Source organism: Erythrolamprus reginae, chromosome 8, assembly GCF_031021105.1.
Source record: "Erythrolamprus reginae isolate rEryReg1 chromosome 8, rEryReg1.hap1, whole genome shotgun sequence".
Taxonomy (NCBI): Eukaryota; Metazoa; Chordata; class Lepidosauria; order Squamata; family Dipsadidae; genus Erythrolamprus; species Erythrolamprus reginae.
The window spans coordinates 3715595-3735142 of NC_091957.1; the positions used below are offsets into that span (position 1 = coordinate 3715595).

Genomic DNA, 19548 nt, shown 5'->3' on the forward strand with positions numbered 1-19548 from the left:
ACACACACACATACACATAAATACATACATACACACATACATATACAAATACATACATACATATATGTAATATATTTTGCAGATAATGAAAAGGAAGGGAGACTAGTATAGATCTATTTCAAGCTATTTTGCTCTCATCAGCTATCCATACCATTTATTTATTTATTTATTTGATTGATTGATTGATTGATTGATTTGATTTGATTTGATTTGAATGCCGCCCCTCTCCGCAGACTCAGGGCGGCTAACAACAATAATAAAACAGCATATAGTAATAATCCAATACTAAAAACAGTAAAAAACCCATTATTATAAAAACCAAGCATACATACAGACATACCATGCATAAAATTGTAAAGGCATAAGGGGAAAGAGTACAGTATCTCAATTCCCTCATGCCTGGCGGCAGAGGTGGGTTTTAAGGAGCTTACGAAAGGCAAGGAGGGTGGGGGCAATTCTAATCTCTGGGGGGGGGAGTTGATTCCAAAGGGCCAGGGCCGCCACAGAGAAGGCTCTTCCCCTGGGTCCCGCCAAGCGACATCCTTTACTGGGATTTGAACCTCTAGGCCACATTCGACAGAAAGGAAAAGAAAAAAAACCCCATATATAAAATCAGCCCAGAAAAAGTCTGCAGAATCCCGAGTGAAGAAACTTGACGGGGGTGTCCGGGACAGCTAGAGATCCTGTTCAACTTTACTTCCTTTTTTCTCTTCTTCTTTTCCTCCCATCCAGAGCCAGCTAACAAAATGAGAAACATGTGATGATGGGCTAAGTTTCCAGGCCCGCAGTGCAAGCCAAGACCACGTCACGAGACTGTCTCTCTCTCTCTCTCATTTCCCTTAATTTGATGTTCTAGAAGGGGAAGGAGATAATAGATGCTGCTTTCTTCAGTTGGAAACCCCCACCCCCCACCCCAACGAAGGCTTAAAGCTTTTAATTGGAAACCACTGCCCTGTGCTGGCGTCTCTCTTTATCTTCGCGAATAAAAAGCCCTGCGGGGTTTTTTGGGATTAGCAAAACGCTTGTTTTTATTAACTGTTTAAAAACTTTTATTAGCAGGCAGTGCAATTTTAAGTACCATGAGGCAGTCTTTTAAAAAAATAATAATAATTCACTGGCTATAGGCGCCTCCTTCCTCCGTTCTCATGTCATAAAATCCCCTTCATCTTTGGACTTTCTGTATCTGTCCCCTTGAATTTGAACTCGTCTTAAAGTGGGACGCCCAGAATGGGTCTCGAGGACCTACAAGAGGGTGTGACCAGATTTCTTACAAGTGTTGGTGCACTGACCAACAAAGGAGAAAATTTGAAGCTCGGGGTTGAAACGAGGAGTTCCTGGTACTTGTAGACGTTTCGTGACCCAACTAGATAACATCATCAGTGCTAGTAAGTTTGTGCTCAGTTTATATCTAGTGTATTTCCCTGCCTGGATAGCTGGGGGTGATCTTAGGGATTCTTTGTTTGGGTTGTTTAACACTTAACACTTTAAACCCCTAAATTACCATTTCCCATACCCTTAGCAACCATTTACTCACCATTATTACTGGTACTCACCATTGAATAAGACACTTCGTGATCCTGATATTTATAAACATAATTATTTATTAACAATTTTTTTTTGTTATTTATTTGCAAAAATTATTAGTTTGGTGATGACGTATGATGTCATCGGGCAGGAAAAAACATATAGGAAAAAACCCACGAAGTATTTTTTAATTATTATTTTTTTTGAAAACCCGTGGTATAGGCTATGCATGAAGTTCGAACCTGCGAAAATCGAGGGAACACTGTAATGTGTAGGTGTTGTTCACGTGTATGTGTTCGTTCGATGGCTGATTTGTCAGAGCTGTTAGAAAACCCCTGGCATTTTTGGGACGTGGAGCGTCACATGTTCCTTGACTTTACCGGCTCCCTTTAAATTTAGGTAGGAAGATACTCACCTCTACCTTTTCAAGGTCGCTCCCCAAGGTCCCCAGAGGCCTGATCTCTGTGCAAATTCAGGATTGGTGTGTGTTTTTTTTTGGAAACCCGAGCTTGCATTGTTAGCTTTCCAGCCCCCTGGCTGCTGATGCTTCAAGATGAGAGAAGAAAGGGGGGGGCGAATGTGATTATCTTTCAGTAAAACAGTCACAATGTAGATTGTGAGTAGAGCGAAGTTGATAGACGGAGACACAACCCCGCAGAGTAATGGCGGACTCATGGAGGACCGATTATTTCTGGCAACCTGCGCAGGGGTCGGTTGGTTTGCCTCGGTTTTCTGTGGGGTGTGGGGTGGGGCTACGTTTTGGTGTGGCAGGTTGTTATAATTTTTAGGGGAGCCTGTTTAGCCCCAAGTACTGAATATTTGGGCTCGGCAATTGGATTTAGCACACTGATTAAATTCTCTTCTTTTTGTAGATTGGTTTTCAATAGATTTATTTATTTGTTGGATTTGTATGCCGCCCCTCCCCGGAGACTCGGAGCGGCTAACAGCAACAATAAAACAGTGTACAATAGTAATCTAATATTAAAAATGATTAATATAAAAACCAAACATACATACCATGCATAGAATTGTAAAGGACTAGAAGGAAAGAAGATCTCAATTCCCCCATGCCTGACAGCAGAGGTGGGTTTTAAGTAGCTTGCGAAAGGCAAGGAGGGTGAGGGCAGTTCTAATCTCTGGGGGGAGTTGGTTCCAGAGGGCCGGGGCCGCCACAGAGAAGGCTCTTCCCCTGGGTCCCGCCAAGCGACATTGTTTAGTTGACGGGACCCGGAGAAGACCCACTCTGTGATTGGCTTTTAACTACACAAGTTTCTAAGCTCTGAAGAATATGGATGCAAATAAGACAGGAGTTCAAGGCAGGGTGGAATCCTTGAATGCTTTGGCGTAGAGTGACTCAGTAAGGCCCTGATGATGTTACCCAGTTGGTTCATGAAACGTCTTCCAGAAAACTCTCAGGCTTCAGAGGGCCCAAGGACCTTTCATTTCAACCTCGAGCTACTAACATTCTTTTAAATAACCTCTCATCTTTATTTCTCTTTATTAACTGGGCAAATGTCTCTACCCCTCCTCTTTCCACAGGGCCCGGCTGGCCTCTCTCTTTGGCATAGACCAGACAGCCTCTGGTACCGGGAATGATTTCTTCCAGTATACGGCACCCAAGCAGCCTAAGAAAAATCTACCAGCCGCAGGTAGGTAGACATTTTCCAGGGGTGGCGAAGAATGAAATGCCCCCCTACGCCGATGGATCTGGCTGGGCTAAAAGATCTGGAAGTGCTTGGCTGGTGAAGGGGGTCTTTGAACTTTGTGGGATGGTGACAGCCCTAAATCAATTAAAGTGTCCCTTTGTCGAATTATAAGTAGCCCTTGGACGATTTCAGAGGCTAAGCAAATTTCAGAAGCTAAACACGTTTCAGTTTTCAGACGCTAAGCAAGGCAGGGAGCTTCCTTACTACGTGGTCAGAGCTTGGTTTTATTTATTGATTTGATTTGATTTGATTCCACAAAAATGGTGGAAGGTCTTAAGCAGAGGTCTTCAAACTTGGCAACTTTGCGACTTGTGGACTTCAACTCCCAGAATTCTACAGCCACCAAAGTTGCCTGGAGAATTCTGGGAGGTGAAGTCCATAAGTCTTAAAGTTGCCAAGTTTGAAGACCCCTGGTCTTCAGCATCAAATGTATCAGGAAAGACTTCATGAACTCAATCTGTAGAGTCTGGAGGACAGAAGGGAAAGTGGAGACATGATCAAAACATTTAAATAAGTTAAAGGGTTAAATAAGATCCAGGAGAGAAGTGTTTTCAATAGGAAAGTGAACCCAAGGACAAGAGGGCACAATCTGAGGTCAGTTGGGGGAAAGATCAGAAGCAACATGAGAAAATATTATTTGACTGAAAGAGTAGTAGATGCTTGGAACAAACTCCCGGCAGACGTGGTTGGTAAATCCACAGTAACCGAATTTAAACATGCCTGGGATAAACATATATCCATCCTAAGATAAAATACAGGAATAGTATATGAGCAAACTATACGGACCATGAGGTCTTTTTCTCCCGTCAATCTTCTATGTTTCTTTGATTTGATTTGATATGATTTGATTTCTATGCTGCCTTATTCCTCAGACTCAGGGCGGCTTACAACAAAAGTGAATACAACACATATAGAAATCTAAATTAAAAAAAAAACATTAAAACCCCACTCATATTTATTTATTTTATTTATTTATTTATTTATTTTGTCCAACACACAATATATATTGAAGAGAATAGGCATATCAAGAAAAGGATAGAATAAAAGATATAAAAATAGAGGAGAAGATATATGAAAGGAAGAAAAGATAAATGATACACGAGTTAAGGAGAGAAAATTGGACAGGGGACGAAAGGCACACCAGTGCACTTATGCACGCCCCTTACTGACCTCTTAGGAACCTGGAGAGGTCAATCGTGGATAGTCTAAGGGAGAAATGTTGGCGGTTAGGGGTTGACACTACTGAGTCCGGTAATGAGTTCCACGCAAACAAACATAAATTAATTCGTCGGCCTGGGCTAGATGTTGGTCTTAGAAAGCCCTTAGCGGTTTTCCAGATGTTTCGAACTTGCAACCTCTCTGTCACATGTATAATAACACAATTCTTTCCTTGCGTGCTGCTTCAGGCGTGGGTCCCCCAACGCAGAAGCCTCCTGCGCCCACGGGAGCCCCGTCCGTCATCGTCGCCACGGCTGTCCACGCCTATCGGTTGTAAGTACCGTACCTAACTGTATTTACTCCTCGCTTGTAAGGAATATTTGCCCTTATGGGCAGGAGTGTTTTTGGTAGGGGAAGGGGGTCCAGAGAACACCAAGGCCTCTATCGTTCAACCCCGAGCTACAGAGAGTCTAGAAATACAACAGTAAGGTTGGAAGGGACCTTACAGGTCTTCTAGTCCAACCCCTTGCTCAAGGCAAGGGTTGGACTAGAAGCAAGAAACTCCTGGTCACAAAAAACTCTCTTTATTTACCTCTTGTGAATTAATTACATTCGCCCACCGGAAATTCCAAGCAAGAGACCTGCAAGGAGTTAATGGTAGTAGCAGACCTTATCCGTTCCTTGCGATAATTACTAGGCTGCTGGGAAATGTTGGAGGGCCCTGGCTCTATCTCTGTGTCTTATATATGATGCTTCTATGTAAAAGTACCAGAAGCTGGAAGATTGTTCTTGTCTCGTTCCAGCACAAACGGGACCTATGTGAAGCAAGGCAAATATGGAGCAGCTGTGGTGGGATGCCATGCCACCCAGGAGGTGAGAGCTGGGATTCCTGCTTCCCTTTGCGTCCTCCTCATCTCCATTCCATCTGCTACTTCCTCCCTTTCTCCTTCGTTTGTTCGTTCCTTCCTGCCTTCCTTCCCTGCCTTCCTTCCTTCTTTCCCCTTCGTTAGTTCGTTCATTCATTCCTTTATTCCTTCTCTGCCTGCCTTCCTTCCTTCCTTCTTTCCCCTTCGTTCGTTCATTCCTCCCTCCCTCCCTCCCTCTCATTCTCATCTCTCTTCCTCTTTCCTTCCTTCTTTCCTCCCTTCCTCTCATTCCCATCTCTCTTCCTCTTTCCTTCCTTTGTTCCTTTGTTTCTTCCTTCCCTCCCCCCTCCCTCTCATTCCCATCTCCTTCCTTCCCAAATCCCTCCCTCCCTTTCTTCTCTCATTCCTTTCCCTAATTCCCATGTCCGTCCTTCCTTCCTTCCTCTGTCCCTCTCACTTCTTCCTCTCATTCCCATCTTATTTATTTATTTATTTATTTATTCATTCATTCATTCATTCATTCATTCGATTTTTATGCCGCCCTTCTCCTTAGACTCAGGGTGGCTTACAACATGTTAGCAATAGCACTTTTTTAACAGAGCTAGGCTATTGCCCCCACAATCCGGGTCCTCATTTGACCCACCTCGGAAGGATGGAAGGCTGAGTCAACCTTGAGCCGGTGATGAGATTTGAACCGCTGACCTACAGGTGTACAGTCAGTTCAGTGGCCTGTAGTACAACACTCCACCTGCTGTGCCACCCCGGCTCATCTCCTTCCTTCTCCCTCCCTCCTTCCTTCCTTTCCTCCCTCCCTCTTTCTCTCTTGGTTGAACCACAATTCTAAACCTATTGAACCCTAACTTTAGTCGATGGTTCATCATCAGAATCAAGATAAGAACTGTTGCTGGGCAAGAATTCAAATTCTGTCTTTGCAAGTATTGCACCTATATCTTGACTTTTTATTTTACTATATCTGCAGCTACATGCGAAAGCTGCAGCTGCAGGCGGAAGCTACTGACCGGAGCTGTCTGGCTTAATCCTGGTTTATTGAGTAGGGCGGATTCATGTCAGACAACAAGCCAAAGGCAGGCTTTCCACTTAAGTCATAGGTTTTACTCTCACTTTAAACCCGAATTAAATAAGATCTCTTCCGTGTGGATTTAATTGCTGGGTCTGTTCTGAAGATCTCTTGGGGGTTTTTTTTCCTCTCCTCCCTCTTTTCCATGGCATATGGAATCCAGTACAGGATCCTGCTTTACATCAACCAACAGCAGCAGATCAGCTCTGCGAGGATCCACCCAGGTTTTGTGTTCACGGTAAGCCTGGGAGGGGGAGGGGGGGTCGAGAAGGTATTAAACACCGGGAGAAACTTTGACATGGATCTGGAAAAAAAAATGACACGAAGTCCTTTGCTTTGATTAGCAGCAAAGATGAATTGGTTTAATTAGCAGTAAAAGATTCTGGCCTCCACTTGTAAGTCGACAAGTTACTGCTCAAAAAAAAAAAGGGGGAACACTTAAACAACAGAATATAACTCCAGGTAAATCAAACTTCTGCGAAATCAGACTGTCCACTTAGGAAGCAACACTGATTGGCAATCAATTTCACATGTCAGCACATTCGACACAGACTTCAGAGGAGAATCAGAACTGCAGAAAAAACAATTGCTGCCAACCTGCCTTCCATTGAGGACCTGTAGACTGCACGAGTCAAAAAGAGGGCGGGGAAAATATTTACTGACCCCTCACATCCTGGACACAAACTGTTTCAACTCCTACCCTCAAAACGTTGCTACAGAGCACTGCACACCAAGACAACTAGACACAAGAGCAGTTTTTTCCCAAACGCCATCACTCTACTAAACAAATAATTCCCTCAACACTGTCAGACTTTCTACTAAATCTGCACTTCTATTCTGCTAGTTTTTCTCATCATTCCTTTCACCCATTTCCTCCCATGTTGACTGTATGACTGTAACTTAGAAACATAGAAGTCTGACGGCAGAAAAAGACCTCCTGGTCCATCTAGTCTGCCCTTATACTATTTTCTGTATTTTATCTTAGGATGGATCTATGTTTATCCCAGGCAGGTTTCAATTCAGTAACTGTGGATTTATCTACCACGTCTGCTGGAACTTTGTTCCAAGGATCTACTACTCTTTCAGTAAAATAATATTTTCTCATGTTGCTTTTGATCTTTCCCCCAACTAACTTCAGATTGTGCCCCCTTGTTCTAGTGTTCACTTTCCTTTTAAAAACACTTCCCTCCTGGACCTTATTTAACCCTTTAACATATTTAAATGTTTCGATCATGTCCCCCCTTTTCCTTCTGTCCTCCAGACTATACAGATGGAGTTCATGAAGTCTTTCCTGATACGTTTTATGCTTAAGACCTTCCACCATTCTTGTAGCCCGTCTTTGGACCCGTTCAATTTTGTCAATATCTTTTTGTAGGTGAGGTCTCCAGAACTGAACACAGTATTCCAAATGTGGTCTCACCAGCATTCTATATAGCGGGATCATAATCTCCCTCTTCCTGCTTATTATACCTCTAGCTATGCAGCCAAGCATCCTACTTGCTTTCCCTACCGCCTGACTGCACTGTTCACCCATTTTGAGACTGTCAGAAATCACGACCCCTAAATCCTTTTCTTCTGTAGTATTTGCTAACACAGAACTGCCAATACAATACTCAGATTGAGGATTCCTTTTCCCCAAGTGCATTATTTTACATTTGGAAACATTATATTGCAGTTTGTTGCTTATATCCTAAGATTTTTATTAATATTGCTTCTTCATTGCTTATTTGACCCCTATGACAATCATTAAGTGTTGTACCACATGATTCTTGACAAATGTATATTTTATTTTATGTATGCTGAGAGCATATGCACCAAGACAAATTCCTTGTGTGTCCAATCACACTTGGCCAATAAAATTCTATTCTATTCTATTCAACTTTGCGCAGAACAAAGCATTCAATGAGAATATTTCATTCATTCAGCTCTAGGATGTGTTCTTTGAGTGTTCCCTTTATTTGTTTTGAGCAGTGTGTGTGTGTGTGTGTGTGTGTGTGTGTATATATATGAGTTTTTATTCTGTAAACGTTTTCCTTAGCATTATTTCTTATGCCCTGTGATTCCCACCCACCCACCAGCTTCATAAAGCTCTGTTGTCCGTAGTGGCTGGTCACACAACTAGAGGTTTTCTATTCTCTAAATGTCAGGCTGGGATTTTGTTCACCCTGATGCTTGTCCTTTCTATTGCTTATCTAGACCCAACCCAACAACTATGGGACTTTTTATGATGATCAGAGGCAAAACTGGTCCCTCATGTTTGAATCTGAGAAAGCAGCAGTGGAATTTGGCAAGCAGGTACCCACATTGTGCCCAAAGCTGGTCCTAGTCTTGGGCAAAATGAAACAGCTTTTCTGAGTGTCCAGGCTGTCTTTCCTCATCTATCCTTTCCTTCCTCCCTCCCTTCCTCCTTCCCTTCCTCCTTCCCTTCCACCCTCCCTTGCATTCCCATGTCTCTCCCTCTTTCCTTCTTTCCTTCTTTTCTTCCCTTCCTCTCTCCCTTCCTTCCTTCCTCCGTCGAATTCCCATCTCTCTTCCTCTTTCCTTCCTTCCCTCCCTTCCCTCCTCCTTCCCTCCTTCTCATTACCATCTCTCTTTCTCTTTCCTTCTCTCCTTCCCTCCCTCCCTCTCTCCCGTCCTCCCTCTCAGTCCCATCTCTCTTCTTCCTTTCCTTCTTTCCTCCCTCCCTTCCTTTCATTCCCATTTCTCCCTCTTTTTCTCTTCCCTCTCTCCCTATCTCATTCCATTTACTATATCTCTTCTCTCATCTCTCCCTTCCCTCCTTCCTTTCCCTCCCATCTCATCTCATCCCATCTACTATCTCTCCTCCCTCCCTTCTTCCCATTCCCATCTTTCTCCCTCTCTTCTTCTTTCCTTCCTTTCCTCCCTCTTTCCCTCTCTCCCTCCCTCCCCATCTCATCCCATCTCCTATCTCTCTTCTCCCTCCCTTCCTTCCTCTCATTCTCATCTCTCTCCCTCTTTCCTTCCTTCCCTCCCTCCCCATCTCACCCCATCTACTATCTCTCTCCCTCCTGGCAATCACATGACCCCTGGATACCCCCATCCTATAAGTCCAGTGCCCGTTGCCCGGGGCAACTCAGAGCTGGGTTCTTCTCGCCCGCAGCTCTGCCTCGCCAAGTATAACAGCAACCCTTCCCTCGATTCGGTGGTGTGCCAGGATCTCATCCTCGGAGACGGCCCGGCTGTGGAAGTGGGCGACGGGCTCGAAGTTGCCTTCACCGGCTGGCTCTTGCACAACTCTACTCTGGGGCAGGTAAAACCCGGGAGAACGGGAGGGATGTTCTCCACTCCCGAAGACCGTTTGGGGGAGAGAGGGAGGGGCTCCAGTTTCGCAGGATTGCCCTCCCTCCGTGTGACGAAGCACTGGGGTGCCCCCTTCTCCCCCCTTATCCACAGCCCGTTTGCATTTTATTTCTTCCAGGTGTTCGACTCCAACGTGACCAAGGAGAAACTCCTCCGTCTGAAGCTGGGCTCTGGCAAAGTCATCAAGGTGTGGGGGATGCAGTCCTCTTTTGTTTCCCCCGGGTTCGGTGGGAGGACCTTGATCTCAGATCCTCGTGTTTGTAATCAGGGAGAGGGAGAGACAGAGAGAAAGAAAGAAAGAGAGAGAATGAAAGAGAGAGAAGACAGAGAGAGAAGACAGAGAAAGAGAGAAGAGAGAAAGAAAGAGAAGAGAGAGAAAGAGAGAGAGAGGGAAGAGAGAAAAGAAAGAAAGAGAGAGAGAGAAGAGACAGAGAAAAGAGAGAGAAGAGAGAAAGAGAGAGAATGAAAGAGAGAGGAGAGAGAGAAGAGAGAAAGAAAGAAAGAGAAGAGAGAGAAGGAGAGAGGGAAGAGAAGAAAGAAAGAGAGAGAGAAGAGACAGAGAAAAGAGAGAGAAGAGAGAAAGAAAGAAAGAGAAGAGAGAGAAAGAGAGAGGGAAGAGAGAAAGAGAGAGAGGAGAGACAGAGAAAAGAGAGAGAAGAGAGAAAGAAAGAGAGAGAAGAGGGAGAGAGACAGAGAGACAAATCTCAGCTGTTTATTGCATGGTTTTTCTATTTCTATCCCCCAAAGGGCTGGGAAGAAGGGATGATGGGTTTGAAGAAAGGAGGCAAGCGTTTCCTAGTGGTCCCTCCAGCCCTGGCTTATGGGTCTCAGGGAGTGGCAAATCGTGTTCCTCCGGACTCCACGCTGGCCTTTGAAGTGGAAGTCAAGAGGGTAAGCCGTTATTATTATTATTATTATTATTATTATTATTATTATTATTATTATTATTATTAATTGGACTTGTATGCCGCCCCTCTCTGCGGATTCAGGGCGGCTCACAACACATCGATAAAAGCAATATACAATAACATATCTGATCCAATTATTATAAATAATTAATTAAAAAAAACAATTCTAAAACGACTAAAACATTAAAAATCATTCTTCCAGATTCAAGCCACAGACGTACCGCACACTCATTGACCAGGGGCTAGGGGCTAGTGACCCCAAGCCTGGCGGCATAAATAGGTTTTCAGATTCTTGCAGAAGGGCTGGACTAGAAGACCTCCAAGGTCCCTTCCAACTCTGTAATTGTTATTATTAAGGGGATTTTTGTCAAGAAGTTTATTAGGCGGAACGTCCTGACAATGAAGACCAGTGGAATGACTTGCCACAAGAAGTTGTGAGCGCTCCACCACTGGATGTTTTTAAAGAAGAGACTGGACAACTGTTTGTCTGAAATGATATAGTTTGCTGTTTGAGCAGGGGGTTGGACTAGAAGACCTCCAAGGTCCCTTCCAACTCTGTTATTCTATTCTATTAAGATGTAATATATAAGATTTCTACCAATGGCTAGAGAATAAAGACAGAAGTGAGAAATAAAAGTAGATTAGTTTGTCTGCGCTCCATCACTGGAGGATTTTAAGAAAAAAGATTGGATAACCATTTGTTGTCAACTTCAGAAGAAAAGGATTTAGGGGTAGGGAAAGCAAGTAGGATGCTTGGCTGCATAGCTAGAGGTATAACAAGCAGGAAGAGGGAGCTTATTAGCCCGCTATATAGAGTGCTGGTGAGACCACATTTGGAATACTGTGTTCAGTTCTGGAGACCTCACCTACAAAAAGATATTGACAAAATTGAACGGGTCCAAAGACGGGCTACAAGAATGGTGGAAGATCTTAAGCATAAAACGTATCAGGAAAGACTTTATGAACTCCATCTGTAGAGTCTGGAGGACAGAAGGGAAAGGGGGGACATGATTGAAACATTTAAATATGTTAAAGGGTTAAATAAGGTCCAGGAGGGAAGTGTTTTTAATAGGAAAGTGAACACAAGAACAAGGGGACACAATCTGAAGGTAGTTGGGGGAAAGATCAAAAGCAACATGAGAAAAAATTATTTTACTGAAAGAGTAGTAGATCCTTGGAACAAACTTCCAGCAGACGTGGTAGATAAATCCACAGTAACTGAATTTAAACATGCCTGGGATAAACATAGATCCATCCTAAGATAAAATAGAGAAAATAGTATAAGGGCAGACTAGATGGACTATGAGGTCTTTTTCTGCCGTCAGACTTCTATGTTTCTATGTTAAATGGTATAGGATTTCCTGCCTGAACAGGGGATCAAACTAGAAGACCACCAAGGTCCCTTCCAACTTTCTTATTCTGTCTCGCACACCCCCTCTCCCCCAAATCTTTCTTAGGTGAGATTAGCCAAGGAGGCTGCTTCAAATGGACAGAACGTGGTCCACAGGGACTCCCTTGAGCCCTCTCCAGGACCAAGTGCTGAACACCTGAGCCCTGACCCTGCAGGGTTGCCTCCCAGCACGCTACCACCAAAACCTGGGTGAGTTGACCAGTTTGATTTGAGTTTTGCAAACTTCTCCTGCGTGTGAATGTCTTTGTTGGACAGCGTGTGTTGCTTGAGGAAGATGTGAGGAATGCTAGTATTCAATTCAAAGGGCTTTAGGCCACTACTCTTCTACCTTGATGATGTTAAGAGAGGTGGACTTTTTAAATTCCATAGTTAACTAGTTCATTTCTATAAGATAAAGAGGAAACAGAATTTTACATAATCTGGGGAAGCTGGTATAATTGGTTAGAACATAAAAACCAAGTAAAACAGTCAGTAAGAAACACAGAATATAAGAGGACAAGTCGATAGATTTAGATTAAAGAAGATGAAAATAGCAATAGAATAAAAATATTTGAAAATAGATAAGTTAAGGAATTAGTGACACAATGTCGTTTGGCGGGACCCAGGAGAAGAGCCTTCTCTGTGGCGGCCCCGACCCTCTGGAACCAGCTCCCCCTGGAGATCAGAACTGCCCCCACCCTCCTTGCCTTTCGTAAAGTTCTTAAGACCCATCTCTGCCATCAGGCATGGGGGAACTGAGACATCTCCCCTGGGCCTATACAGTTTATATGTGGTATGTTTGTGTGTATGCTTGCTTTTAATAATGGGTTTTTTAGTGTTTTTTAAATTATTAGATTTGTTCTTACATTGTCTTTGTTATTGTTGTGAGCCGCCCCGAGTCTACGGAGAGGGGCGGCATACAAATCTAATTAATAATAATAATAATAATAATAATAATAATAATAATAATAAATAACCTAGAAAATATAACGGTACATAACGCAGCAAAAATATTAATATTAATTGTTTCTGTTTTTGTCAAATTATAGGTCAATGTTACGTGGGGTTTGGTGTATGTTTGATTTGTATATATGTGTATTTGTCCATACATGTTGTTTTTAAAATTATTCAATAAAATTATTTTTAATTAAAAAAAAGATAGAGGTGAGTTTTAACTACATCCTGACTTGGGAATTCTGGGAGTTGAAGTCCACACATCTTAAAAGCAACTGAGGTGGTGGGGGTTTTCAATTCTTAAAACAAGACCTTCTACGCTGCTCAGCTGTTCTAAGATTGTACTTTTTTGCACCACAGGGAGCCACCTCTGCGGGCCAAATCCAACTCTCTCAGCGAACAACTAGCGGTAAGTCTTTGGCTGACCCACCTCGGCTTTCGTTTCTCCAGGTTTTTATTTCAGGGTTTGGGTCTGAACTCCATTCATCTAAATTGAATCTTGCTGACTACAAAATCATCATCATCATTATTATTATTATTATTATTATTATTATTATTATTATTATTATTGACACAATTGAACGGGTCCAAAGGCGGGCTACAAGAATGGTGGAAGGTCTTAAGCATAAAACGTATCAGGAAAGACTGAATGAACTCAATCTGTATAGTCTGGAGGACAGAAGGAAAAAGGGGGGACATCATCGAAACATTTAAATATGTTAAAGGGTTAAATAAGGTTCAGGAGGGAAGTGTTTTTAATAGGAAAGTGAACACAAGAACAAAGGGGCACAATCTGAAGTTAGTTGGGGGAAAGATCAAAAGCAACGTGAGAAAATATTATTTTACTGAAAGAGTAGTAGATCCTTGGAACAAACTTCCAGCAAAAGTGGTTGGTCAATCCACAGGAACTGAATTTAAACATGCCTGGGATAGACTTATATCCATTGTAAGATAAAATACAGGAAATAGTGTAAGGGCAGACTAGATGGACCATGAGGTCTTTTTCTGCCATCAGTCTTCTATGTTTCTATGTTTCTATTATTATTATTATTATTATTATTATTATTATTATTAATTAAATGTGTATGCTGCCCCTCTCTGTAGACTCAGGGCGGCTCACAGCAGTAATAGAAAACAATGTACAATACAAATCTAATATTTAATATTTAAAAACTAAAAACCCATAATTTAAAAAACATACACACAAACATACCATGCATAAACTGTCTCAATTCCCCCATGCCTGATGGCAGAGATGGGTTTTTAGAAGTTTACAAAAGGCAAGGAGGGTGGGGGCAATCCTAATCTCTGGGGGGAGCTGGTTCCAGAGGATCGGGGCCACCACAGAGAAGGCTCTTTCCCTGGGTCCCACCAGACGACATTGTTTAGTTGATGGGACCCGGAAAAGACCCACTCTGTGGGACCTAACTGGTCGCTGGGATTCGTGCGGCAGAAGACGATCCCGGAGATATTCTGGTCCAGTGCCATGAAGGGCTTTACAGGTCATAACCAACACTTTGAATTGTGACCGGAAACTGATCCCCCCCCCCCCCCAAAGTTAAAAGACGGGGCTGGTTTTTATGTGCTGAGCTCAGGATATTTTCTCTCAAAGCTTTCATTTTTTTGTTTCCTCTCTCCCTTACCAGAACCCCGACGTGGCGAAAGCAAAGCTGATTTCACGAATGGCCAAGATGGGTCAACCGATGCTGCCTTTCCTTTCCGGTTCGGTTCTGGGCCAGCTGGACTCAAGCGATTCAGAGATTGAGGTGGGTGGATTTCGGAATCCGGAGGATACTGCAAGGGTGGGGGCAGGGAGGAAATCCCTACTGGTCAAAGTTCTGAGAAACTATTCAATGACTGATGAGATGATACTTTGTTATGCTCTGTAATTTACCATTTTATCATAAGCTGCCTAGGGTCACATAGGTGAGGTGGGGAGATGTATAAATTGGCTGGCTGGTTAGAACAGAACAAGAATAGAATAGAGTAAAATGGAAATAGAATAAGTAGAATAGAATAGAATAGAATAGAATAATAATAGAATAGGAATACAGTGATCCCTCGATTATCGCGAGGGTTCCGTTCCAAGACCCCTCGCGATAATCGATTTTTCGCGATATAGTGGTGCGGAAGTAAAAACACCATCTGCGCTTGCGCGCCCTTTTTTTCCATGGCCGCGCATGCGCAGATGGTGTTTTTACTTCCGCACCTGGGAAGACCCAGGGAAGGTTCCTTCCGCCGCCCAGCAGCTGATCTGCTCGGCAGCGCCGCAGCAGCGAGGAGCCCAAGATCGGGGTTTCCCCTTTGCGTGGGCGGCGGGGAAGACCCAGGGAAGGTTCCTTTGGCCGCCCAGCAGCTGATCTGCTCGACGGCGCTGCAGCAGCGAGGAGCCGAAGATCCGGGTTTCCCCGCCGCCCACGCAAAGGGGAAACCTGGATCTTCGGCTCCTCGCTGCTGCGGCGCTGCCGAGCAGATCGGCTGCTGGGCGGCCGAAGGAACCTTCCCTTGGTCTTCCCCGCCGCCCACGCGCCGCTCGAGAGCAAGAGGGGGAGAGATAGAGAAAGAGAGAGAAGGAAAGAAAGAGATGAGAGAGGGAGGAAGAGAGTGTGAGAGAGGAAGAAGCAAGAGAGAGAAAGAGAGAGAGAAAGAAAGATGAGAAAGGAAGAGAGTGACATCATCGGGTGGGAAAATATTTTTAATTAATATTTTTTGAAAAATCGCGATATAGCGTTTCACGAAGATCGAGATCGCGAAGATCGAGGGATCACTGTAGAAGGGAATAATAATAGAGTAGAATAGAGTAGAATAGAATAGAATAGAAGGAATGGGATGGAATAGAATAGAGTAGAATTCTTTATTGGCCAAGGAATTTGTCTTTGGTGCATATGCTCTCAGTGTCCCTAAAAGAAAAAAATACATTTGTCAAGAATCATGAGGTACAACATAGGGGTCAAATAATCAATGAGGAAACAATCAATATTAACATAAATCTTAAGGACACACGCAGTGTTACAGTCATACAGTCACAAGTGGGAGGAGATGGGTGATGGGAATGATGAGAAAAAACTAGTAGTAACTAGTAGTGCAGACTCAGTAAACATGGACGGGAGAAACAATTAGGAAAGGGATGAAACGATACAGATAGTTCTCAATTTACGGCCCTATTTGAGCCTGCAGTTATGGGTCATAAGTCAAGGAACCTATGTGACTGTCCAGTTTTACAACATTTATTTTGTTGCAGCCTTCAGAGTAGCAAATGAAAGGAGGAAAATGGTTTAGGGATGACAAGGGAAAATCTAACGCAAAGCCTCCTTTGTGGGTGTGTATTTCAGGACCCCAACACCTTGCGAGAAGCTATGCATCCTGTCACATCCTCTCCACTGAAACCATCGTCCCCAGCGGCTCTTCCTCAGATAACAGCGCAAGGCACGTAGATCCGTTTACTCTCAGCCGGTGTTTCATGTTCAACCTATGTTTCTACTGCAAAGTAGTTTTTTAAAAAGCTTTTTTTCTTTTTCTTTTTTTTAAATAAATTTTTAAATTGATTTTAAAATAAAGAATATAAAACACACCCTGAACATACAACAAGTGCTCCGTGATTAGTGCTCACCACCAGACAAACATTCACACCCCTCCACCAAAATGGGGGTGTTTCTTTAGATAGACCATTTTAACTCAAGAGCAATATATCTATTTACATATTGTAAAGTGATTCCAATTTATTCCTTGTAGCTTGGTCTCGGATTCTACTAACCATATATCGTCTTACCTTGTCCCATCGCCCCATCAGTTGTCGCAAATCAGTTTCATTAACTGAGTTCATCCTTTTGCCCATAATCTCAAATTGAATATGATCCACCATGTACCAATTTTGCATTGTCTATTTTGTCGCATCCTTCCAACCCAAGACTATTACCGCCTGAGCGCTTTCTATCGCTGCTTGTTTTATTTCTCTAAATTCTCCCATTGCAATGCTTTTAAGTAATGCTGCCATTTCCTTTGTAATTATCCATCGTATATTTAACATCCTCTTAATATCCTCTTGCACTTTTTGCCAATAATTCTGCACTACTGGGCATTCCCAAAACATATGCATAAACACTCCTTTATCTTAACACCCATGCCAACAAGTATTTTTAACATTCTGCTGAAAATATGCAAGTTGAACGGGTGTGTGATGCCACTTATGTAATATTTTCCTTCTTATTTCCCTAACCCTTGTATTATTAATTTTCCTTATGTTCTCCACTATATTTTTCATCTCTTGCACATGTACCTGTAATTCATTCTGCCACCATTTAGTTAAAGCCTGTTAGTACAAGGTACATGGTTGTAAGGGTTTGCCATTGTAAACTACCTGTTGTAGTCTCTTGTACTATCACTTTAAATATTTTAGGCTGGTTCGCCATAAGAGGGCGCCAGTACTCCTTCACTCAGTGATGCTTTTTTGCTCATTCGCTTTTGCTTTGCCTGGAGAGGGGAATGTATTTGCTTAGTGCTTGTTATGGATTGTTTCTATTTTGTATATATGTAAATAGTACTTATTAAGCATAACTAAGTCTGTGTCTTTTCCTTTGGCTTTACCACACATCCACATTCTGTTAAAATTCTCTGCTCAGTGTATGTCAAAGGTCTCATAGCCTAGCTATACCGAGACATACCAACAATGCCCATCTGACTGCACTAACATCTTATATATATTACTTGGTACCCTTACTTTTTTCTCTTATTATTTTCTCTATCTCCTCCCTAAATAGTGCTTCTTTTACACACCTTGGAAGGATGGAAGGCTGAGTCAACCTTTTTTTTTTAAAAAAATATATTTTTATTAAATTTTATTACAACAAACAAACAAAAAACAAAATACTTAAAGAAAAAGTGCCCAACACCAATAAACCCCACCACCATTTAGGGGGTTAAATTATTTGCAATAAGTTTCAATTTCTCTTCCTTAGCTCCGGTTTACATTTCTTTACGTACAAAAAATGATTGGAATTTATTTTTCACATTGTCGTCATAAATTCTACTTAAGATATAATTTTTCACCTTATCCCATCGTGCCATCAGCTTCTCCAATTTATTTTCATCATAGTTATTTAATCTGATTTCCATAATTTCGAACTGGATGTGGTCATCCTTGAGCCGGTGATGAGATTTGAACCAACGACCTGCGGATCTAGCAGCTTTAGTGGCCTGCAGTACAGCACTCTACCTGCTGCGCCACCCCGGCTCTTAAGATCATATTTAGGTTCTAGAACTGACCCAGAACTCGCCTTCAGATGAATTATTTATTTATTTATTTATTTATTTATTTATTTATTTATTTATTAATCAGATTTGTATTATTTCTAGTTCCTTCTGGTTTCTGCAGATGTGTTTATCTGGCGCCGGCATTGACTCTGTTTCTCTCAATGGCATGGCTATTCACAGAGTCCATTTTCTTTTCCCAGGGCCCCAGGTATCTGCTCCTGGACTCCATGTGTCCTCGGCCACTGTGATACCTACAGCCGTGCATCCACCCCCAGCTGTTCCTGGGTCCACTCAGAGTCTTCAGGTATGGAGGTCGATGAGCATTTACATGACCAGATCTGATTCTAGGGCTTTTGCGGTGGTCGTTAAAGGTCAAGCGGTAGGGAAAGCAAGTAGAATTCTTGGCTGCATTGTTAGAGGTATCACAAGCAGGAAGAGGGAGATTGTGATCCCGCTGTATGGAGCGCCGGTGAGATTCCACATTTGGAATACTGTGTCCAGTTCTGGAGACCTCACCTACAAAAAGAGATTGATCAAATGGAACGGGTCCAGAGACGGGCTACAAAAATGGTAGAAGGTCTTAAGCATAAAACTTATCAGGAAAGACTTCATGAACTCAATCTGTATAGTCTGGAGGACAGAAGGAAAAGGGGGGACGTGACTGAAACATTTAAATATGTTAAAGGGTTAAATAAGGTTCAGGAGGGAAGTGTTTTTAATAGGAAAGCGAACACGAGAACTGAGTATCTCAGTTCCCCCATGCCTGGCGGCAGAGGTGGGTTTTAAGAAGGACCTTAACGTTGTAGGGGCTGTTTCTGTTTTCCAATTTTGTGCACATAGCAGTCTTGCTGCCATTATAATATGGAGGATTAAGTATTTGTCTTCATTTTTAAATTCCTGCTTTGCAATACCTAGAACTGTTGGAACTCTAAAACCAGGTTGTTAGCAACTTTGAACCCTAACCCTAAACAACCGGTCATAACTCGAGAACTTCCTGTAGTGGTCATCAAAGCTCTTAAGATTCCTCTTCCTTGGGCTAACGAAGGTTTCCAGCCGAGAATTGATAAACTTTAGGGATAAAGTACCTTTTTTTCTATCTTATTTTACCCTTTTAGGCCTATACAGCGATGAACTATGCTTATCCACAAGCCCCTGCGGCAGCTTCCCAACTCCAACCCCTGGGGGCCATCTTTCCCACTCCTTTCCAAGGTAAACCAGGGCTTGTTCTGTGTGTGGGTGGCTGCACTGACATCAGACACTAAACCAGGATCAGGTAGAACCAACTTAACCCCAAGCGAAATACAGGTGGTTTCTACTAGGGCTGTCGTTATCTGCAGTTTGAAAAAGCCGCCTCCGATCTAAACCTGGATGTCATCCCTTGCCAAGGCTAGAA

At 42.8% G+C, this 19548-nt stretch overlaps 1 protein-coding gene across 6 annotated transcripts in view; it reads left to right on the forward strand.

The window, feature by feature from the left end:
* FKBP15 (FKBP prolyl isomerase family member 15) overlaps positions 1–19548 on the forward strand; it is a 51369-nt gene that overhangs the window by 4426 nt on the left and 27395 nt on the right. For 4 of the 6 annotated variants that reach the window (XM_070758534.1, XM_070758533.1, XM_070758531.1 and 1 more), the window contains exons 2-15: positions 3064–3173; positions 4637–4721; positions 5192–5261; positions 6496–6570; positions 8529–8627; positions 9454–9603; positions 9772–9840; positions 10401–10544; positions 12019–12161; positions 13266–13314; positions 14552–14671; positions 16238–16331; positions 18356–18459; positions 19271–19364. In XM_070758534.1, coding sequence (XP_070614635.1) covers positions 3064–3173; positions 4637–4721; positions 5192–5261; positions 6496–6570; positions 8529–8627; positions 9454–9603; positions 9772–9840; positions 10401–10544; positions 12019–12161; positions 13266–13314; positions 14552–14671; positions 16238–16331; positions 18356–18459; positions 19271–19364 — 1406 coding nt within the window. Of the gene's footprint in view, positions 1–3063; positions 3174–4636; positions 4722–5191; positions 5262–6495; positions 6571–8528; positions 8628–9453; positions 9604–9771; positions 9843–10400; positions 10545–12018; positions 12162–13265; positions 13315–14551; positions 14672–16237; positions 16332–18355; positions 18460–19270; positions 19365–19548 lie in introns of those variants that run through there. The other 2 variants (XM_070758530.1, XM_070758532.1) reach the window with 2 other exon arrangements.